This window comes from Zosterops lateralis (assembly GCF_965231275.1).
Source record: "Zosterops lateralis genome assembly, chromosome: 15".
In the NCBI taxonomy this organism is placed as follows: domain Eukaryota; kingdom Metazoa; phylum Chordata; class Aves; order Passeriformes; family Zosteropidae; genus Zosterops; species Zosterops lateralis.
The window spans coordinates 2,835,087-2,857,616 of NC_139775.1; the positions used below are offsets into that span (position 1 = coordinate 2,835,087).

The window sequence follows — 22,530 nt, forward strand, 5'->3', positions numbered from 1 at the left end:
AATTCAGTTTATTCATTGTTCAGCTCTTGGGCAATTCTATCCTGCAGCATTGAAATCTTGTCTGTCTCTGTTTTCTGGTGTTTTCTAGTTTAGGTGGTTCCAAGCAAACTCTTGGGTGGCCTGACTGACAACACCAATAATTGATCTGTGCTTTATGGATGAATTACCCTTCTTTTTTCTGAGATGAGGTTTTATATGGATCTGTTCTTAGGAAAGTAAATAAAGATAAAGAAAGCGATAATTAAAGGGAGTTCCAAGAGTATTAATTCTTCTGACCCCCTTCAGATAGAAAAGGAATAGTGATTAGACATAAATCTCTGGTTTATTCGATTACTTGGTTTGTTTTGGGTTTTTTTCCAGAAGGGAGAAGTACTGAATTACAGTACTGAAGTACTGAAGTACAGAAGGAGGAGTAACATTACAGGATTCTTCATTTCTTTTTGTCTCACTTGGGTTTTGAGACTATAGTTACAAAAATGAAGGGAATTTTCTTTCTCTCATGTGAAGCCAGGTGAAGATGCCTCCAAAGCTTTCTGAACCAGGTGGGGAGTTTGGTTTGCTTCCTTCTTGCTCTCTTCTGGTCAGAAAATAGGAGTACTACTCTTGTTAGCTACTGAAAATGTAGCTTGACCTCCCTGCAGATTTGGAGGTCTGCTGGTGTTTGGGGTTTCTTTTGGAGGCTGTGTGGAACAGGAAGATTGACTCAATTGAATTGAGTAAGACATTTTTGTGCAAAAATAATCCTATTTTGTGTTTAAAGCTTCTTGCTATTCTATTACTTTGGTATCTCTTATTCTATTTTTTTCTTTTATATTTTGTTGAAATCAGTAAGCTGGTTGAATCTCTTGTACAAAGAAGGAGTTCTGAGATACACAGAATGGTTATTTTCATGTGCATCACTATGACCCAAAACAGAAATACAACCCAGCCCAGTCAGCAGAGCTGCTGCCTTCAGAAAGTGTTCTGAGGTCTGCAGAGTCTGAAGTAATAAACCTGCACTAATAAATATTTTTCTGAGGGCTTTCCATCTCAGTGGTTCCACATGCTTTGCAGTCACTAATTAACAAGTCCTACCTTGTCACAAACATACCCATTGCCAGCCTTGTTTTCAGGTGGGGACACTGAGGGAGGAAGAAAGGAAATAAAGTGCAAATTCTTAGAGGCAGATGAAGGCACCGTCTCGTCTCCTCTGGGAGTCTGGATTTAGACATCTGTATCGAAAAAAATTGCAAGGATAGGTAAGCAAATTTAGTCGTCTTTATCAATGTTTAAACCTTTTAAAAGTGGTTTTCAGTAGCACAGAGCATCCAGAGAGCAGCCAACATAATTGGAAACTGCTGGTATTCAGCATTTCAGAAAGCCTGGAGGGCACACAGAGCTCTCCTGTCCTTAAGCAAAGGAATATAATTTCCTTATCACACTTTAAACTGTGACTTTCCTCTAAAAGTAAAAATAGCTCTAAATCCCTTTGTGGTTTTGTGGTTCTCTGATATTGCAAATCTGCACATATCCACACAAGCAGCTTTTGAGAAAATCACCCAGTTGTTACATTTTGTCATGTGAGGTGCTGTACAGACTGCCGGGAGAAAAGACATTGCCCCACAGACTCTGGCGATGTGCAGGGAAAGAGGATGTAGAACAACACCCTCAAAATGCTGAGAATAATTAGATACACAATTTTATAGTGCTGTTTTCATCTTTATTTTTGGTTTAAAGTATGATGATTTATATGTAATTCTTTCATACTCAGCATTTAACATAACATTCTGTTCTTATTAACTTATAAGACACAAAACATTTTGTGTGCTGTGGTTTCTTTTTAAATACTGCCAGTCTGCCAACATCTGTGACAAATGCAGAAATCCAAAACATAACAATAGATTACCTCTTCCAAAATAAACTTTCTTCTGCTTCTCAGCACAAAGAGAAAACTCTTTTTTTCATATTTCACAAAGGGGAATATCAGGCAATCAGAAATCTGAGCTGAAAGCTGCATTTGCACTCGGCAATTCCCGAGTACTGACAGGCTGGCAGGAATTGAGAGCACGGGGATGCAAATAATTAAACAGCTGAAGGGTTAATTTCTGCACCATCAACAAACAAAGCACAAAAAACAAAAATGAAGCTTTAGATGTGACCTGATGATGAGCACTTTATAGAACCCCTGGGTCTGAAGCCTGCAGGCTTTATTCCCTTGATCAGTGGAGAGTGTCACTGACATATGAGAGCACGGAGTCTGAGTGAGAACAGAGAGCAGCTTTAACTGCAAGGTGATTTGTTCAGCTGAAAAATACACCACGAGAAAACCAGCAAACATCCAAAACGATTCATTTGTGTGTAACAGCCAGCAGAAGGATAGTCCCTGAGAGAGAAAAGGAGACAAGGGGAGCAAGAGTGTTCCTTTTAATGTAAAAAGGGATTCTCTCTTTTATTTGTCTACATCTACAGAGACCTTTGAAATAGATGGAGCTGGCTGAGATTATTACTGGATTAAGCTCTCCTGCAGTTAAAAGCTATTTTGTATACTAACTACTGAAAGGAGCAGCAGGAGAGCAATTTTTTAACTGCTGTGGTGATTTCTGATTTCTTTTTGCTCAATATCTGCTGAAGTCAGTCCAAGTCAGTGACTTCACACCTGTGAATTGTAATGGATGCTACACTATTTCAATGACATATCACAACTCCTGAATGTGTTACTTTACAGCTCAAGAGGTGTTGGAATCACAAATTAGATAATGGAAATAAAGATCAGATTAAATAGTGATTACACATTTGAAAACATTTTAAATCTGTCATTTTTAATTTCATAAGTGAAAACAACTTTTCTGCAGTATCATCAGAGGAAGGAAGGACAGAAGCAAGGAACAAAGGTTATTAAATGCCTAGAAAATGCATGCAGTGCTAAAAAACTTGTAAAATTAAAGCCAGTAATACCAGACCTTTATTGGTTTCCCACCGAGTTTCAGTTGTTACATCAGGGTTTTTGACCAGCACACCAAAATTTCAGCCAATGGCCAAGCATTTTGTTTCCTATTCAACACTATATTAAATACTAAATCAAAGAATTATCTGCTCAGTAAGAGAAGTTGTGCACTAATATCAGCTGTTCATTGCTGTTTTCTCTGGAACAGCTCCGCAGGACCCTGCAGCTCCATGGGGGTTGTGCTCTCAGAGCACTTTGGCCAAAGACTCACAACAAAGGCAGCAGCACCTCGGGCTCCAGGGAGGGGAGGAGTGACACCTGTCACACATCCCTGATGCTGATGGGCAGCACAGACAGCACAGAGCTCAGCTGTGATCCTGGCAGGGCATTTCCAAGGTGGAATTCCAAAGAAGGAAGCAAAAGGAAGAGTCTGACATTCCTACATGGCATTGAAGGAGCACTCCACTAAATGTCATTTCTCAGGGCTTGCTCTTTACTATAAAATGTGTTTTAGCAGGGGTTTGCTACCAGAAATCTTTTAAAATTCTTAGCCACTCATCCAATATTCTTATTACTTTCCCATCAAACATTATGTCCCCAAAATAACAGTATGGATGTATTAGACCCAAACACAAGGGACTATTTGATAAAGATTTTTTTTAATGTCAGGTAAAAAGAAAAAAAAAAAGCATATTCATGTTGAGAATTACGCTGATGAGTGAACTCTTCTTTGAATCATTTAGTGGAGAAATCCCTTACTAATGTCCTGAGGGAACTGCTGACAGTGTGCAATAATTTCTGGTTCAGCGCAGCAGATTACAAGATATCTTGCATTCTATGAAATTCAAGCAAGTGCTTCTTTTGCACTCTGAGGTCCATCTGTGAGCTCCCTGGTATGCTCCCAGAAATTAAAGGGGCTGTGAGTCTCCTGTTTTCAGCTGCAGTGGATGCCTGTGGCTGTGAGCTGGCTGAGGTACTGTGTGACCTTCTGCTTCACTGACTTCTACTCCCCAAAGTCCAGCTTCTCCAATTATGTAGCGTTTGTTAAATTCACCTTTGAAGTGAAATGGAGTTACTTCCAGAATAATGGTGGAGAGTAAGGTTCATGAGAATGTGTGAGGACTTCAGATGAAGCTCTTTCACCTTTAGCATTCCCCCCACTGCAACCTGCTTTGTAAAGTTTTTTCTCTATTGTTTTACCTTTATTCTGCTCATTGCTTCAGTGTCATTTTTACCACACATAAATACTGGCATTCAGTGAGAATTTCACCCAGCCAGTGTGGAGTTCATAAGATCAGGGAGGGTTTTCCCCTAACTACAGCCTTGCCCCATGATTCTGCCTCCCATTGAACTGTCCTGGTCTTCCTGGCCCTCTGGGGGCTGCTGTCTCTCCCAGAATATGTAATAGCAGTCACTGGAGTAATGAATCCCCATGCAAGCGTCAAAGCAAATGTGGAATAAGTGCCTTCCAGGATGTGAAACTGCAATGAAAAGAACTCTGCTGGAGCACAGGAGAAGAACGAAGCTCCTGCCAGTACTCCCTTAACTTAGCCATACTGTGAAAAGCCATCCAAAAATTTCTCATAGAGATATTGAAACCCAGAATAGAATTTCTGACAAATTGGGAAAGCTTTTAAAAGCATCAAGCAGAGAGCATGCATTATTTTTGTAGGAATATTCTGTATTTCATTATGTGAGAACACTGACAAACACATTATTTAGCAGATTAGCACTTTTGGCTTTAGTTTTCAAAATGAGGAATTAATAGCCCTTGGCTGTGCACTTCATGAGCTGCTTTTGCTCAGGGACGCTCAGTGTAACACAGGCTGCTCCCCAGTTCCTGAAGATGGAAGCTGAGAAAAACAACATGTTGCTTTTGAGGTCTTTAGTTACTGATTACCAGCAAAGCCTCATAAAGCAGAGCTCTGGTCTCATATGATCCAAGAACTGCATATTCTTCTACCCACCTCTGAACTTGAAATAGTTTATGTTCCACGTGCCGCCTGGATCACAAGGTCCTGTGAAGCTACAATGCAAAAATAGTACTAGTTGGAAGGTTAATATTTATTAAACAAGAAAGAAGGAAAGTTGGGAGGTTTTTTAATATGAAGTTTCTTTAGTTTTAACTTCAGTCCTAGTTTTCTTGCCTCACTGTAGCCTGCCATGTAACCTTCTCTAATGAGGTGGGTACAAATTAGGAGCTGGCAGGAAATTGCTTTGCAAGCACTCAGAAACCGTGTGACAACATTTGCATGAGTCAAGAACATTTTCAGACTGCAGTGACACAGTGCTGTTACCTGCCCCCTCCTCCAGGGAAAGGCAAGGCCTGAGCTCCCAGGTACCTGCACTCACAGCCCTCAGTGCACCCACAGCCAGCTGCAGACACAGACCTGCCTTAACTATTCTTGTGTGCAGCCACTTACAGGTGCTGGCTCATCACATCTGTGCAGGTTCACATCAGTACAGCCTGGAGGAGCAAAGGAGGTGAGGATGAAAGCCTTCATTGCCTGCAGCCAGAATCTGTCTTTGCTCTGAGCTCTGCAGCTTCATTCCCTTCTTGCCTTGCACTGTGCCCTTTGCCGTTGCCTCTCTTGAGCAGAGGCATCCTCTGACTCGTGGAGAGCTTGGTGGAGCTGGCTGAGTGCAGATTCATCACTGGAGAGCCATGAGCCATAGTTCACAGACTCAAGATAGCTTTCTGTGAACTGTCATTTCCCAGGTGAGCAGTGGACAGGCTGCACTTCAAACAGCTTCAGCACTGGGCAAACCGAGCCTTAGTCAGAATGGTCCTGAGCTCATCCCATGTGACATGGAAGCACAAAAAAGTACGAGGATTGTCCTGCTGGGTGTTCATTTGCCAGTTGTGTCCCTTGTTCAGGAGCAGAGCCAGAGATGGATGACTGCCTAGAGACCCTGAAAGATGAGGAGGAGGCTTTGTGGGAGAATGTGGAGTGCAACAGGCACATGCTGAGCCGCTACATCAACCCAGCCAAACTGACCCCCTACCTACGGCAGTGCAAAGTCATCGATGAGCAGGATGAGGATGAGGTGCTCAACTCACTCATGCTGCCCTCCAAAATTAACAGAGCAGGTAATTATCTGGTCACTGGCTCCATCTGCATCACTGTCTGAATAGCTTTGCTCTACTAAGTCTGAAGAGAGCCTGAATCAAGTTACAGATTGTCAGATGGAAACGCTTTTATCTTATTTACAGGAGGTTTGAAGTACGGGGGGATTCTGCTGCTATTTTGATAACAAAGACTCTTTCCTGTGCTGTGCAGACTGGAGCTCTCGGGGTTCAAATTCCCATCAAAGCCTTGGCAAATATTTCAGTTAACACAAGCAGCAGTCAGTGCCATTCCAGGAGTAGCTTTTCAGCTGTCTTGCAGCACTCTGTGATTTGTCACTGGAAGTTCTGCCTTCCCTGCCTGGTAAAGGCTGCTCTGAATAACTCGTCCTTTGAAATTTCTGTTCCAGAGACCAATTTGCCCACACTCCCTCAGAATAACGATCAGCACAAACACACAGAATTGGTGGCATTACTTTATGGGTTCAGCTGAACTCAGTTAATCAGACAGATTTTGCACAGCTCGTTGCCATGGCAGAGATGAACCTTAGGAACGTCAGGGATGTGATATTTGCTCGTGCTGCTCGTGGGGCTGATGTGTCACCTCTCTGCTATCTGTGCCCAGGCCGACTGCTGGACATCCTCCACACCAAGGGCCAGAGGGGCTACGTGGTGTTCTTGGAGAGCCTGGAGTTTTACTACCCTGAACTCTACAAACTGGTGACAGGGAAAGAACCTACACGGAGATTTTCCACTATTGTTGGTGAGTAGAACCAATAACAAAGGAGGCTGTTGAGGTAAGGGCTCTCTGGAAGACTGGCATGGTTTTTTTCAGGCAAGAAGTGGAAATGAAAGCTAATCTTGGTGTAGAATGCTTTTCAGTCCCCTTCAAAGCAAAATGTGGTGGGTAATGTATAAAGCAAAGGGACATCCCAGCTGCCTGAATGAAGCTGAAGAGCTTCAAATGGAATGATAGGCATTGCCATAATTCTCAAGAGAAGCTGTGTTGGAATAGTGGACTAAATTACACTGACTACTACACATGTGCAGCACATTTGAAACATTCAGATTAATTGTAATTGCACAGATTCACTGTACAGAGGTTGTGTTACTTCTACAGGCTCAGCTGAAACAAGACATATGTAAAGGTCCTATCTTCTATCCAGACAAGCTGTATGTGTGTATATTGTGATTCTGATATCAGTGGGGTGTGTAATATTTGTACTGTTCCCAGTCACACATACAGATGTGTGTGAATTTGTGTAAATTCTGCACCTCTGTACCCACTCTAGGACGTTTGTTTCTTACATAGATTTGCTGATATGACTTATTACCCTCTTAACAAAGTAACTTAAATAAGTTACTTTACCAAACACTGATAAGCTACTCAAACCTTTTCAGTGGAGGAAGGACATGAAGGCCTTACCCATTTCCTAATGAATGAGATCATCAAGCTCCAGCAGCAAGTGAAGACAAAAGACGTGCAGCGCTGTGAGCTCCTGGCCAAGTCCCGCCAGCTGGAGGATGAGAGGAAGCAGCTCAAGCTGAACAAGATCGAGCTGCTCACCTTCCAGGAGAGATACAACAAGATGAAGGAGGAGAGGAACAACTACAACGACGAGCTGGTCAAGGTGAAAGATGAGAACTACAATCTGGCCATGAGATACGCCCAGCTGAGTGACGAGAAGAGCATGGCTGTGATCAGGAGCAGGGACCTGCAGCTGGAGGTGAGATCAGTGCTCTGGGCAGCAATGGAGGGTGCCTGTGGCATCTGGGAAATGAGACCTCCTCTGACAGCAGAAAGATGTGGGGTTCTCATTTGCTGTGCTTATCCAGATGATTGGAAGCATCATTGTACAGAAATGCCAACTGCATTGAGGTGTATTAATGGCAGATAATGAATTAACAGAATAGAATGCAAGTAAAAATAAAGTTTAAAATATACCTACTTGCTGAAAACATAATTTTATATTTTTTGGGGTTCAGTAATATCTTGGTACATTTATCCAGCAGCACTACAGCTGCTGGGGATTTATTCAGAAGGATATCCTGAATTTTCCTCTGTTTTTCCTGATCTGAACAGTCCGTGTGCAAAAAGCACAATGTGTGGTCAGCCTCTTAAGTGTTCATTCTGTTTCATAGCTCTTTATTTATTTATTGGAGGATTGACAATGTGCCACTTTATTTTAGTCCAGGTATTCTAAAATTTCACAACCAGCCCATATGAGCTGTGGCTGGCAAGTAGCAAGTTTGTACTTGAGACTTCACCAGTTCTATTGTGGACATTCAGCACCCAATTATCAACTTTTCCTTAGCATTCACAGTTTAAACTATTTTCCCTCATATGTTCTTCACCTGGAAGTGAGAGTTTTTTCAGAGCAATAAATGTCAGAGCTAGGGAGGACTCCCTTCCCCTCCTCTTCCCCCTTTTCACTGCTCCCTGGCTGCTCTAGATTGACCAGCTGAAGCATCGCTTGAACAAGGTGGAAGAGGAGTGCAAGCTGGAGAGGAACCAGTCTCTGAAGCTGAAAAATGATATTGAAAACCGACCCAAAAAGGAGCAGGTGCTGGAGCTGGAGCGGGAAAATGAGATGATGAAGACAAAAATCCAGGAGTTACAGTCCATCATTCAGGTATAAAAGCAGCTTGCTGTCTTTAAAATCCAAACTCACACATTCTCCAGTTACAGTGCAGGAAGTGCTGGCTGAAACCTCTGCCTGCAAAGCTGCAACCAGCACAAGTGCAAAGTCTGGACAAACAGAAGGCTGCTTGTACAGCTCCCAGCTGCCTGGAGTGCTCCCTGCACAGACACATGCATGAGGAGGAGTTCTACAAAAATAGTCCTCTAAAAAAATCAAGTGTACATGAGAAATTGGCTCTTCCAAGAGTGCAGTGTTTAATTGCTGAACATTGTACCAGCCTGTCACTACAAATCTGTGTGAAACAGCCAGCACAGAGATTTCTGACAGTGGCTCTGTGTACCCCGTGTTAGGCTGTTGTCATATCTTTGCCAAAAGGTTTTAATGGAGCAGAGAATGATAAAGGTTCCTGTAGTTGAGTGGCCACTGGGCACCTGGGTGCCCTGCAGAACCCTGCTGTAACCTGCACAGGGAGCTTCACCAACCTCTGCTTGGGCAGGTACGGAAAACAGTTGCTGTGCAGCACATTTAGGACTCCTCTGTGAAGAACTTAGCCAAATATTGGGATATATGTGAGATTTGTTAGCACTTTGTTAGAAAAGGCTTGTGGCATTTTAAAGTGACCCTAAAAAGTTATCAATAGAAAGCCTTTCAGAAATGGCTGTAGCCTCTAGCAGTGCCTAACGATTCTTAGTTCTAACACAAGTCAAATTCAAAGGTTGAAAAAGAGTGGAGGATAGAAGATTCTGGGAATTCTGGTCCATGTAGGTCTCTTATATTAATTGAGCACTTAGAGAAATAGCTAAAAATAGGATTTAAATTCTCCTAAGTGAAAGTATAAATAAATCCGAACCATTTTGTTTTAGAAATTCTTAGGTATGCTTAGAAATACTGGATAACCAAAATATCCCTGAAATCTCCAACTCAGTCTAGGTATTTCATAAATAAATTGAAATACCTAGAAAAATAAATATCCATATTCCTTGCTAGACTTTATGCTTTTTTCATCTTCCATTTATGGTTAATTTTGGATGGCAATTATGTGTCAGAACCTGCTTTGGTAATCTTGTTAATTTTATATCTGAAAGAAATTATATTCCTGGATGGTGTAGAAAACGAAGCAGTGGTACAAGGTATTCCAGATATTTAATATTCTCTGAGCACAGCCCTGCAAAGCCTGTGCATGCCTTAAAAATCCTCCTGAATATTTTCTTAGGCTCTGCTCTTTGGAAAAGGGTGATTTTTGTGCTCAGTTAGAGCTGATTAATAGAAAAGAGTTTTGAATGCAGGGCTTGGAGTGAAGAATTGTCACTGCATCCAAACCAGATCAAATTATAGCCAGTACAATAGACCAGTAAAACAGTTCCTTCATCAGACTATTCTGACAGCAAGATAGATTTTATTCATCTTTTCTGACTCTGCTTTAAAATATGAACAAATGTCCATCTCTTCTCCTGCTTTCTCATTGCAGTACCTTGTTCATTTGCTATTCCTCTTGCTCGTTACTGCCTCTGATACTTCGCTCCCTGCAAAACTATTTTCTGTTTCTCTGGCCTGGCTCTAAAAACTCTCTTTCCTCAGGCTGACAAGAGGGGTTTGCCAGATTCAGACAAAGCCATTTTGGATATTCTGGAACACGACCGTAAGGAGGCACTGGAGGATCGTCATGAGTTGGTCAACAAGATCTTTAATCTCCAAGAGGAGATTCGTCATGTGGAGGACTTGAGAGACAAGGTGAGGAATGGAGGGGTAGAGAGATGGAATATCTCAGGCTGCTGGCCAAAATGCCCCTGAGAGCAGTGATGGTTAACAGTGTGTTGTTTCCAGTATCTCGAGGAGAAGGAAGATTTGGAGTTAAAGTGCTCAACACTAGGAAAAGATTGTGAGATGTACAAGCACCGCATGAACACTGTGATGATACAGCTGGAGGAGGTGGAAAAGGAGCGGGACCAGGTACTCACAGTTAAAGCAGGGGAAAATCAATAGCAAAAGCCTCTCTATCTGTTCTGTGTCACTTTGGGGAATTGTAGGTAATTGGGCCCAAAATACCATTATGAAATAAGCAGTTAAAAGAATTACTTGTTGGGATTTGCATTATGGTAATTAAACACAGGGTAATATTGGGTTGTTTCCACAGTGTAGCATCTGGCAGGCAGGACCAGGATCTTAACAGCAGCTCCTGCAAGGCTTTATGTCAGTGTCAAGTCACCCCATTTGCACTCTGGGCCATCTTCCCACCAACCTAGAGGGAGCTGTAAATGAACCACCCTCATCATCATAATTTTTAATGGTGCTACTGTGGCACATCCTGGTCCTGACTGCTGCGTTAATGGGTGACTGGGCACCACTCCTGAAGGCCCCCTTGCCAACACCTTACAAACAAAAGCAGCAGGAGGAGGCTCTGTCTGGTGCCAAGGAGGTTCCCTGCCCCCCTGCAGGCGTTCCGCTCGCGGGACGAGGCTCAGACCCAGTACTCCCACTGCCTGATAGAGAAGGATAAATACAGGAAGCAGATCCGGGAGCTGGAGGAGAGGAATGATGAGCTGAGGATTGAGGTGGTGCGGAAGGAGGCGTGCATCGTCAACCTGGAGTGCAAACTGCGCCGCCTCTCCAAGGACAGCAACTTCCTCGACCAGGTATGGCTCTGCAAGGCAGACACCATCTCTTCTTTCAGACTTGCTTTTGCAAACATGTTGGTCTGGAAGGGAGAGGGGACTTTTCTAATTTTTTCCATGAAATAACTGAAAAAAATAATCTCCTCCTACTAAATGTCAGCGTTGTAAATTCTTTGCTATAGTGTTTTTCAAGTTGTCTGTCATGCACATGGCTTCCCCAAGGCTGCTGTTCACAGCTTGACTTTAAATGGAAGGGGGAAAAAAAAGCAAAAAAACTATTGTTTTCTACAGTGGGCTAGAAACTTAAAATATTTTTTAGGATTGTGAGTGAAAAAGAATTCAGTGTGTGAACAGAAATCCCCACAAATCTCATCCCAAATTACTGATTGGGTCTGGGGCCACATTCCACATGAGCTTCTGAAGCACTGGAGTTGCAATAGGTTCAATCAGAATATTCTAAAGAAAGGTCATGACTTGTACCAAACTGGTGTCAGAAATAAAGTGTTCCCTTGTGATCTTTAGAGTTTGCCACGGAATCTTCCCATTACCGTTATCTCCCAGGCCTTTGGGACTTCTGGCCCAAAAGCCAATGGGCAGGAAGCTGATGACTCCTCCACTTCTGAGGACTCCCCAGAAGACAACAAATTCTTCTTGCCTGATCAAGTTCGTCTCAAGAGAAGAGTGAACCTAAAGGGGATCCAGGTGTGTGTGAATCTGAGGCTGGAGTGACACAGAGCAGGGACTTCCAGAGCTATAAGACGTAACACATGTTGTGGCTGTGTCTCTGAAACTGCTGCAAAGATAAGAATAGATCTGTGTAGGATAGTGAGTTGTCAGTTTTTGCCCTGTGGTGATTTGCATCTTGAGGAGCAGATCTAATCAGGCCTCATAGGCTGTTTTCTGTCCCTTCTCCCCATTTTCTGTTTTGTTCTTGCTTCTGCTGTTCATTCACATTCTTGGAGCGTTGTCAATAAATTGATTCTTTGCCTCCTTAACATTAGTGGGAAAAAAAATGACATAATGCCTGAGGTCCAACACACACTGAAGGTGAAAAATGAAGCGTTGGTGGAAAAGCTCTCATCAGTTGGAAGGAAAAATAGACAGAAATGGACACAATCTAGAGCAAAATTAACTATCTAATTTAGAATTAAATTATGGCAATTTCCTCACCCCTAACAGGAAAGGGTAGCATGAGTTAGGTTCATGCTTTCCCCGACTAGCTACATTCACATGGCTATTGCCTGATCCTGGATTCATGAACTGTAAAAAAAAATCCACAAAGAATCTAACATTTGGACTGTTGAGGTTCTCTTTCCTTTCATCTGTGTTTGAATTCTCCCTGCCCTTCATAACCTTTCTGAGCTCTGACTCAGTCGTTATTACTTACGGCGATAGAGCTGCATTTTTCACATTGCACACTCCAAAAGGATGTGTGTTGTATTAACAGCAGCCTGCAACCAGTCCCAAGGCACCCACTTCACCTTTTGTCTCTTTGTTTCCTCAGCAGAATCTGGAAATTGTGATGCATTTGGGCCAGACATTCAAAAGTAGTCAGGTAGCTCAGCCTCCATCACTGCTGTTGTGTTTAGATACATAAATAGCTTCTAAATTTTGGGTCCTGTTGCTTAAAGGAGGGCAAGTATATTACAACATAACAGTGAAAAAAGGTGGTGAAAATATCTAGTTTACAGTGTGTGGTAAATATCCTGCATTTGTGCTGATTTTTGTCCTCTTTCTTTTAGATAAGTCCAAGAGCTAAATCCCCTGTCAGCATGAACAAAACATCAGAGTTTCAAGGTCAGAAAGAGCACCCTTGTCCTTATTCCTTTTCCATTGCTTTGTCTCTTTCACTTAATCTCTTTAAGTTGTTTTAACAAATACGCCAACCAGGGAAATGCTTAACTAAGTCCAAGTCAGTAAAAAAACCAGTTTCTCTCACAGTTACAAATGTAATGATTTAAAGTAGTCAAGTGTTCTACTTCACTGTCCTCTCCATCCAAAGATACCTCCCCAGGCACACAATGTGCATCCCATAGCTTACCTAAATTTTCTGTTTACTCGGTTTTCCATTTAGTTTACAAAAGTTGTAAAGTCATTTGTGTAACATCTGTACTAAAAATCATTATACCATTCTCTTTTTGCTGTTGGAAAAATCATTCAAGCTGAAAAGGCCCTAATCTAGTGATTGTCTAATGAGTTCCTTTGTCCTTCAGCAAAAGGGAATTAATTTTAAATCTAAAGCATTGCAAAGACTGGGAGAGGAGGATTGACCCATGCCCCAGCCAGCTGCCAAACTACCAAATTTGTTGCTCTACAGTGTTTGAGCTAGTCCTCATTCCTCTTGTTTGTGTAACACTACCCCTGAAACACCAAACAGCATCAGAGTCAGCACTTCCTTCAGTAGCTGTGTGTGCCCCTGTTGGACAAAATATCCTGGGAACCAGGGCTCCTGCTCCAAGGTATTCCCTGTTAAACAGCAGCTTTGCTCTAAGGCAGGGTGCAACACTAGTACCAGTCCACATTCACTCTGTGTTACCTGGGGCTGCTGAGGGATCTCAGGCTTCTTGGTCCCTGCTGTAATTTTTTTGTGGTAACAAAGTGTAATTCAATGAGCCAAACCTTGCAGATCACCAGAGTCAGGTCATGAAATTAAAATATAAATTCATGAAACAATCCTCCTTTAATTTGTGAAATAGCATCCAGAGATCTATTCAAAAACATCCAGGACAAAGCTGAGAGAAAAGTGGGCAGGAGTCTGTGCAGAGGAGTGGAAATTTCTGTGCTTTGTTGGGAACTGCTGGGTAAGGAACAGGAGCCAGCGCTGCTGAGCAGGAGCGTGTCCAGGCTCTGTCCAGTACAAAACCAGCCAAAATGGAAAGAGAACATAAGTGCAGTGGCACATCTGTGAGAGGCTCTGCATCGGAGGTGCTCTGACATGCTTCTCTCTGGTGTGTTTTCTCTGTGTTTCCCTTGTCCCCCGAGTGCAGCAGTCAGAGCACAGGACGAGGACGGGCCCGAGGGCAGCACCGGCCGCACGGACACGAGCTCCTCTGTGTCCATCAGCAACTCCATCAGCAGCTGTGAAGTCACCAAGATTGTAAGGATGCCCCTTGTCTGTCTACAGCCATCCCTCCTAGTGGGTTCAGGGCTTTCACAACTCAGTATGAGCACTTCCCCAGCATCCCAGCTGTGATCCCATTCAAGGCCCTTGTCAGAAGCTCCCTTAATCCTTTTACCAGTATTTTGTTAGAACTATGTTATTGGCCTTTCCCAAAATCACAGAATTGGTTTATGTTTATTTAAAGATATTTCAGAGTATTTATGACCTCTCGCTGTCTCCTTATGCCATTTAACATTTACTCTTAGAAGAAAGAGATTTGCTTTAAAAGCTGCTTTGTAACTTATCTGAGAAAATTTTAAGGGTTTTTTGAGTTCTCTAATACTTTTCCTGTCTATAACAGTGAGTGAGGAAAGGGGTGCAGATCACAGCTGGAAATTTCTGCATACCATAGTCAAACCATTTCTTCCCTGCTTGCTGTATCCCCATAATCTTCCAAGGTAGATATTCCATTATACATATGTGAGCACTGACACAGCAGGACAGGCAGATAGAGAGAGTGCTCTTGCAGAGTGTTAATAACAAAGAACAAAACATCTTTCTAGAACACCGTGAAAAATGCTGCCCCCAGGAAATTATACTCAAGAATAGCCAGGAAAGAACTTGCTGCCACTCGTAATAAGCTTAGCTGGGTTAGGAATATTTTTTGGAATATCTGTTGGATGTTTAGATGACTTATACTGTTTTCCCTCTAGTGCAATTCAGGGTTTAGTTTCCAGTGCACTGGAAGATTAATTATTTAATATATGGAGATCAGTATTTTTTTTTCCCTCGTTCCAAGTATATACATTTATATAATTACACATACTGCTTGTCACCCCCCTCCTCCTGTCAGCTGTGCCACACACAAAAGTAAAGTTACAATGGCTCGGTAAATCAGGCAGTTATGTGGTCACAGGAGAAGGTGCAGAGGCAGCACACAAGCTGTGCCTTGTGCTAAAAACTGGGATATATGAGTGCTCTGTGATTCTGCAGAGCTAGAATCAACTTCTCTGCTTTTTCTGTGTGTGCTTCTCAGTGCAGAGCACGGCCAGCGCAGAGCACCGTTGCTAATGCTGCTGTGAGTTATAACTGAGAGCACATTTCAGCCAGATAACCTTTGTGACACCTTTTGGTTTCCCGTTCAAAGCAAACCCTGCGGAGTCGCAATGACAGCATCATGTCGACCACGCCCGAGCCTCCCGGGAACGATTCCATCGTGCGGCGCTGCAAAGAGGACACCCCGCACTGCAGGTGGGTCACACCTGGGGAAACCTGCCACAGGAACAGGGGGGAAAGACTGCAGAGTGTCTGTCTCTATAAGGCATAGGATTAACTCAAACCTCTCAAGGCTCAGCCCCTCGTCACACACGTGGTCCAAAGCACTCAGGGGTGTGTGGCAGTTCAGCTGGGATGTGACACCGTGACAGCCCTGCAGCACTGGCTGTGATGGACACAAACACAAACAGCACTGGGATGACTCGGCACTGATGCTGTTGGAGAAAGTGCTCTCTCTGCCTTCATACATGGACCCAGCTTCAGTTTCTGCCCCTCAGCTCTGTGCTGCCCACACGTCCTGTTCTTTCCCCTTCTCTCAAAGCCCCCCTTTGCTCTGTGAGCTGCCAAAGTGGAGCAGAGCTGCTTGACGTCTGTGAGGAGTGCAGGGGAGAAGTGGAGGAGGGAGGTGATTTTTGTGAGTCTCAGGGTCTGTTTATCAGCAGAGAAGGGAGGGGAAAGAGAAGCTTTGCCCTTGACTTCACCTTCTGCTGCAGCTTCCACTTGTGTCAGGTCAGGGCCCCGTGGACTTCCCCTGGCAGGGAAATCTCATCAGCTGGTGAGTGGGAAGTTGGTGGCAGGAAGGAGAGAGACCTCTCCAGCCTCACAGTTCCCTAAAGGGCACTGACCCTTTTTCTAAAAGGTTTTTTTTGCAATGTGATACTCAGACATGCTGTGTTGGTGTGGTGTCAATAGCATCAGTGTCTGCATCAGAAATGCCCAGAGACACAAATACATTCTCTAAAGGTCTCAAGCAGAAGGAGGAAAGAACAGAGCAGAGCAATTTAGAAGAAAGCAATATACGTGGAGGGTTTAGATCTTTATTAGATCTGATTTTAGTATCTAATCTTTATTAGAACTTTATTCAGATTTTTATGTTTTACAAAACAGTCTGATCTTGGGCAGATTGCCACTTCTGCCTCTCTCTGTGGACAGTTTTGAAAGCCACTTTTCTACTGAGGGCATTCTCAGTTGGTTCTCCCACATCATTTTCTAGGCTGTTGAGGATTTAAGCAGTGTTTATTTTAGTCTCCCTTAGCTTCTCCTTCATTGTCCTCCAAGTCCCTTTTTAAAGTGTGTTTTATCAATTCAAGATGGAGAAAAGGGTTTTTTTAATTAATGATTTGAATGTTTTGTGCTTCAGGTGCTTGAGAAGCCTTTGGCATGCCTGAACTTTTCAATATTTGCAGCGTATTACAGAACACAGTAGAGATTACATGGAGATTATTCATCTTGTGGATTTATTTCACTGTAACTCTGACTGTATTCTGTTCTGTGTGTTAAGGCATTGGAAGACTGAGTTGTACTGAAATCTGAATTTTCCCCTCATATTAAATATTCTTCATGTGGAAAGAAAAGGTACCCTGGAACAAGATCTGAATGTGGGTTTAGTTTGTTGAGCTGATAATCACTAAAGTCAAGTGTCTCAAGAGCCTGCCCAAAAGTTCGCTGTAGTTTATAACTTTATAATTAGTGTGCCAAATTTTTGGAACTTATTTGTGAACATAATCCAGAATAATTGCTGTTTGCAAGCCAAGTTGCAGGTTTCACAGTTCATCTCTTCTTAATTTGTGTGAAAAAAAAAAAGGTGAGATCATCATTTAATGTAGGAAAAGGTACATTATTTTCCTGCTTATGCATGGTGCAAAAATAGCTGATTCTCTGCAGCCTGGCTGCAAAAATTCACCCTTCAGCTGAAGCCAAATATGAGGAATATCAGCTCCACAGGAGACCTACAAATCATTTTGAATGGGAAAAACAACAAGCTGTTATTTAAACAGCCTTGCAACCAAAGGACATGCTTTAATGAAGCCCTTCTAGTGAAGCTGACAGATCACTCACTTGGCTGGACAGCCCAAATACCTCTGTAAGAGCAAAACTTTAGTGAATTTAGAGTGGTTTTGAGGCCAGCCAACCCAGTCACCTCTGCAGGAATGGCTGTGTCACTGGGAGCTGGGCTGGGACCAGAGCTGGGGCAGCTCCTGTGCAAAAGCCTGGTGCACTTTGCCATTCCAGGTACTGTAGGTACCATGCAAAGTACCCTGAAACTGCTATAAAATGCTTCAAGTACTTTAAATCAAGCAGATGGATTACTCCTCTTCTCCTGCACCTCAGTAACTTCCCTTGCATTCACTCTGTCCATCAGTGAACTTCTGGCTTTTCACTCTGCTGTGGAAAACCCCCTCAGTGGAGTGCATGCACAGCAGGCATGGTGCAGCCCTTTATCTCCGTGCTGAACCAAGTGTGGTGTGAGTCACACACTAGACCATCAGCCAGCAGCTTCCTTGTCCTCAGCAAAATCTTCATTTTCTCACTGCTGTTGGCAGCTCTTCCTTCTGAACCTTCTTGCTGCTTCATGTGCTTCCCATGCTGGCTGACACATGTTGTCTCCTGCCCTTGTCTGTATCTTCCCTGGACTCTCAAGGGTGTTACTTGCTTATTTTTTTGCAGCTGCACCATTGCCTGATGCAACACCTCCAACATGTTCCTTTTTCACAGAAGAAGTTCCTCCTTCAGGACTTAATGAAATCTACTGAAGCTGGAAATCTGCTGAAAGCTTGAAAATGTTCAGCTTTCCCTCTCTTCCGTTATCTCATGCTTTGTTTTTAATTCCAGCCTGGTTGAAGAGGACAATGACAGCTTTGGATGTGATGCTTTGGAGCTGGATGGTAAGCAAGAGGATATCATGTATAATTGAAATATGAGCTAATATGTGATCAGCTCCCCAGCTAGTGACACTGTCAGATAACCAGCCTTGCTCTAATAAATGGGACACACAGCCTGCGAGTAAGTCAAGAAAACAAAGGGTTGTCCAGTGCTGAGAAGGGGAGAGCAGTCATTCCTGAAGAACCAAGTGGAAAGGGGTTAGTTTTGTTACCACGAGGGTGGTCAAACACTGGAACAGGGTTGTCCAAAGTTTTAGTCAAACTCTTCATCCTTGGAGATGTCAAAACCCAGCTGGACAAAGTCCTGAGCAATCTCCTTGAGCTGACCCTGCACTGACCTTTGACTAGACAGTCTCCAGAGGTCTCTTCCCACTTTCTGTTCTATGACAGTGGCATTCCTTGTGCCATGTCCTGTGGATATGAATCATACCTCTGCATGAAGAATTTCCTTCTTCAGCTTTGCTGGGATCAATTAAAATTCCTTTTCCCCTTTTCCATCTTTGTCACTTTATCTAGGACTCATAATCATTCTTGTATCTCTTTCCAGATGACAGTCACGACAGGCATTCACATGGAGCTCCTTCAGTGCACTCTTCGTCTTCTTCTCATCAGTCAGAAGGCCTGGATGCCTATGAGCTTGAGCATGTCAACTCCATATTTAGAAAGTTCTCCCTGGAAAGGTATTTGAGATGCCAGTTTACCTACTTTAGAGACTGAGAGGAAAGGGTGCTGTGGTAGAAACTATCTTTTTATTGGTTGTTGAAGTTATAACAGCAGGAGTGGTTATGGTGGCAGCAGTATAACATTATCTTGGAGCCTTTTCATGTTCTGTAAATCTGTGAAGGTCATCCTAAAAATTCAAAATCTTCAAGGCAGACAAAATGTTCTAAAGGCTCCAATTTCTCCTTGTGATCTTGCTATCTTGCTGAGTGAAGAAATGTTATACACTGAGTTTTCAGAGATGCACTGGGAGCAATCCAGATGCTCTTCTCCAGAACTTGTGCAGTACCGAGGAGGATTTCTTTTAGAGTCCTAAGATCCTGGTGCTTGATAATGATAGATGTTTATTTGTATATCCCTCATTTGTCATGCCTGCATTTCTCATGCCTGCATTTAACTCAGAGTGAGATACCCACTGTCCCTCTCTCTCCTGGACACAGACTCATGCCTGCATTTAACCCAGAGTGAGATACCCACTGTTCCTCTCTCTCCTGCTCACAGACCCTTCCGTCCCTCAGTCACATCCGTGGGCCGCGTCAGGAGCTCGTGTCACACGGTGCAGCGGGTGACGCTCAACGGGGACAGCCTCAACTCCGAGATCACCCTGCTCGGGGGCAATGACAAGGGCAGCTTCGTCAGCTCTGTCAAGACAGGCTCCCCTGCAGAGAGAGCTGGCCTTCGGGAGGGACACCAGATCCTGCTGGTGAGCATCAAATCCTCACCAAGCGGCCCTTGGGGCTCTGCACCTCACCTATGCTGTCCCTGCCATCCCACGTGCACAAGCTCAACAGTGCTTCTGCCAAGTTTCTCTTTACTTACTTTTCCCTCCATTGCCAATGTTCCCAAACCATTTCTTGTTAAAATGCCTCCAAAAGGGAAAAAACATACCCCCCCCAGTTTATATTCCTGCATTTCTTGCTCCCAGGGAAGCCTGCAATTGTCCAAGTGCTGCAGTTCTGTTGACTGCTAGCATTCCTAATTTGAGAGAAAAAGAACTATATAATTGGGACATAATCTATATCCTGATAACAGAGTGCCTGCATTGTTTAATAAGAAAAAGATCATGGCACTTAAAAAAAATGGTTTAATTGACTCAGAGATTGAACCTGCACTGGAGAGTAATATTTCTTTCATATCTAGTTGGAGGGCTGCATTAAAGGGGAAAATCAAAGTGTTCCTTTGGATACTTGCACAAAAGAAGAAGTTCACTGGACAATTCAGAGGTGCAGTGGTCCAGTAACACTCCAGTATAAATCAAACCATGAAGGTAAGACCAAAAGTATTTCTTATCTCAAGTAGTCCCAGGGCTTTTATAGCAACTTGTCTGGAAGGGAGTGACAGGACCAGCATATCCTTTGTATTGGGGTAAATCTGGAGCATGCCACTGGTGTTAATTACAGCTCCTCTGTGGAACTGCTTCAGCTTTTAGCCTGGTGTCTGAGAAAAAAACAAACCTGCTTTTCAACAGGATTCTGAAAAATCTACATGGTGGCCAATAGCAACATGACTCATGAAACACGCTCAAGCTTATTTTTATGTACAGTTTTCTGCAATACAATGTGGTGAGCTGAATGATCTTTATTCAGCTGGTCGATTTAGCATTTACCTGATGGAGTTGCCCTGTTTATTACCTTTGTGGCTTTATCTTATCTTTAACAGCTGGAGTTCACGTGTGGTGAACAGAATTTGATTTTAGTGTTCAGGTTCTATAATGATAATTTCAGGTTATGGATCAAAAATTACATTCCAAAATCCATTCTTTACTGGTGTGTATAAATGGGCATTCATGTTTTTTATGGTGGTTAGAGAATTTCAGCTGCATAGATCACGCAGGAAGTGATGCCTTTGATTTTCTTTGATGTTTTCAATGGTAGGAAAGACTATTGCAATTTTTTGAGCATCACTTAACTGCAGATAAAGCAGTTATAGATTCTGAGAGTGCCAATTAGAGCTAATAATAAGAGGAATAACTTGTCATTAAAACTGGTGGCAGAACTCACACGGTACTTAGGGGGCAGAGCTATAGCTGTGTCTGTGTCTTTGCTGAGCTCTTTATTCCATAGGTCATGTGCGGAGTACTGAAAATGGAGTTCCCTAAAAGTGACATTATAATGAGAATATTCCCACAGAACCTACAGCAGCAGCCTGGGCTGTCCCTGAGTGGCCATCTCTGAGGTGCAGGCCCATGGTCTTGCTCTGGAAGCACAACCCTCTGTGAGAGGAACCTCAGGAGTTGGTGCTGTGGCTTCTCCCGGAGGGAATGCAGCAGGAGCAGAGTGTGAGCTCCTGCCTCACCCCTTCCCTCCCCACTCCAGGGTACCGCAAGCTGCTGTCGGAGCTGGAGGAAGGGCTCATCGCCTCGGGGGACTCGTTTCACATCCGCCTGAACCTGAACATCTCCAGCCAGCTGGACTGCTGCTCCCTGTCGGTGAAGTGTGATGAGATCGTGCACATCCTCGACACCATGTACCAGGGCAGGTGTGAGTGGCTCTGTGCCAGGGTGGATCCCTTCACCGACAGGGACCTGGAGACGGGCACCATTCCCAGCTACAGCAGGTGAGAGGGGTCCTGAGTGACCATTACTGAGAGCAGGGATCTAGAACACAGGGAACTCAATTACTGCTGTATGGAAAGAGGTGTCTGTGTCCTAAATTTGGAGATAAGGTCTGATGTTAAACTGTAGTATGAGCTATAAAACTTAAGAGCAGAGATTCCAGATGTTACCTGAAGAAATAAAGTGGGTCACTCAAAAAGTATCATATGCAAATATTCTGTGGATATTCTTTAATCCTTAACTGCATTGCAGTTCTTCATATTGTTTTGTTCCTGACTTCACTGCATGGTTCACTCAGTCCTCACTGCTATTTCTATTTCATCTTTTCTGTAGGCACAGACCCATTGCAATCCATCTTCCTTGTGAGTGCTTTCAAAAGTATCTTGATCTGTGTGATTTCGTCCTTTCTTTCAGAGCCCAGCAACTCCTCTTGGTGAAGCTGCAGCGGTTGATGCACAGAGGAAGCAAAGATGAGACAGAAAACTCCTACAACACCCTTCGGGCACTGCGGGTAAGGATCTACAAAGTCTTTTTAACACCTCATACTCCTCTGCTACTGGTTTTTCATTTTTCACTTTTCATCATCATTTTACAGAAATTCCTGTTTACACTCTCTGTAGGTTTTGATTGGGTCTGGCAATGGGCACTTTCTGTTTGCTTTAAATAATATTGTCCCTGGGAATGAACCCAACTCTGGCTCACTATTAACCCTTCCAGCTAGGAGGGACTACACTCTAAAAGTCCAAACTCTGTTCTGTGTTTTAGTTACCCTTCTCATACTTCTCTGCCCATAAACATTCAATGCATCTTCATGTACACATGAGGAAAAAGCGGTGTCCTTGCAGTTAATAATCAGAATTATTTCTCTCCTATTGTGAATAAACCTCTAAACCACAGACTCTGTTGTCCCACTTTAGAAAGACCTGTCTTTTCCAGCCTGGATGCTGTGAAGAGAATTGGGATTATCAGGCCTT

General features: G+C 43.3%; 1 protein-coding gene across 5 annotated transcripts in view; it reads left to right on the plus strand.

Annotated features, from left to right (window-relative positions):
* CARD11 (caspase recruitment domain family member 11) overlaps window positions 1-22,530 on the plus strand; it is a 43,775-nt gene that overhangs the window by 14,524 nt on the left and 6,721 nt on the right. For 3 of the 5 annotated variants that reach the window (XM_083872623.1, XM_083872626.1, XM_083872627.1), the window contains exons 2-18: window positions 5,802-6,014; window positions 6,616-6,753; window positions 7,392-7,717; window positions 8,444-8,623; window positions 10,211-10,363; window positions 10,457-10,582; window positions 11,068-11,265; window positions 11,767-11,946; window positions 12,987-13,041; window positions 14,232-14,341; window positions 15,492-15,595; window positions 18,233-18,285; window positions 18,830-18,962; window positions 19,504-19,705; window positions 20,143-20,269; window positions 21,318-21,558; window positions 21,971-22,067. In XM_083872623.1, coding sequence (XP_083728749.1) covers window positions 5,802-6,014; window positions 6,616-6,753; window positions 7,392-7,717; window positions 8,444-8,623; window positions 10,211-10,363; window positions 10,457-10,582; window positions 11,068-11,265; window positions 11,767-11,946; window positions 12,987-13,041; window positions 14,232-14,341; window positions 15,492-15,595; window positions 18,233-18,285; window positions 18,830-18,962; window positions 19,504-19,705; window positions 20,143-20,269; window positions 21,318-21,558; window positions 21,971-22,067 — 2,636 coding nt within the window. Of the gene's footprint in view, window positions 1-1,020; window positions 1,239-4,940; window positions 5,408-5,801; window positions 6,015-6,615; window positions 6,754-7,391; window positions 7,718-8,443; window positions 8,624-10,210; window positions 10,364-10,456; window positions 10,583-11,067; window positions 11,266-11,766; window positions 11,947-12,986; window positions 13,042-14,231; window positions 14,342-15,491; window positions 15,596-18,232; window positions 18,286-18,829; window positions 18,963-19,503; window positions 19,706-20,142; window positions 20,270-21,317; window positions 21,559-21,970; window positions 22,068-22,530 lie in introns of those variants that run through there. The other 2 variants (XM_083872624.1, XM_083872625.1) reach the window with 2 other exon arrangements.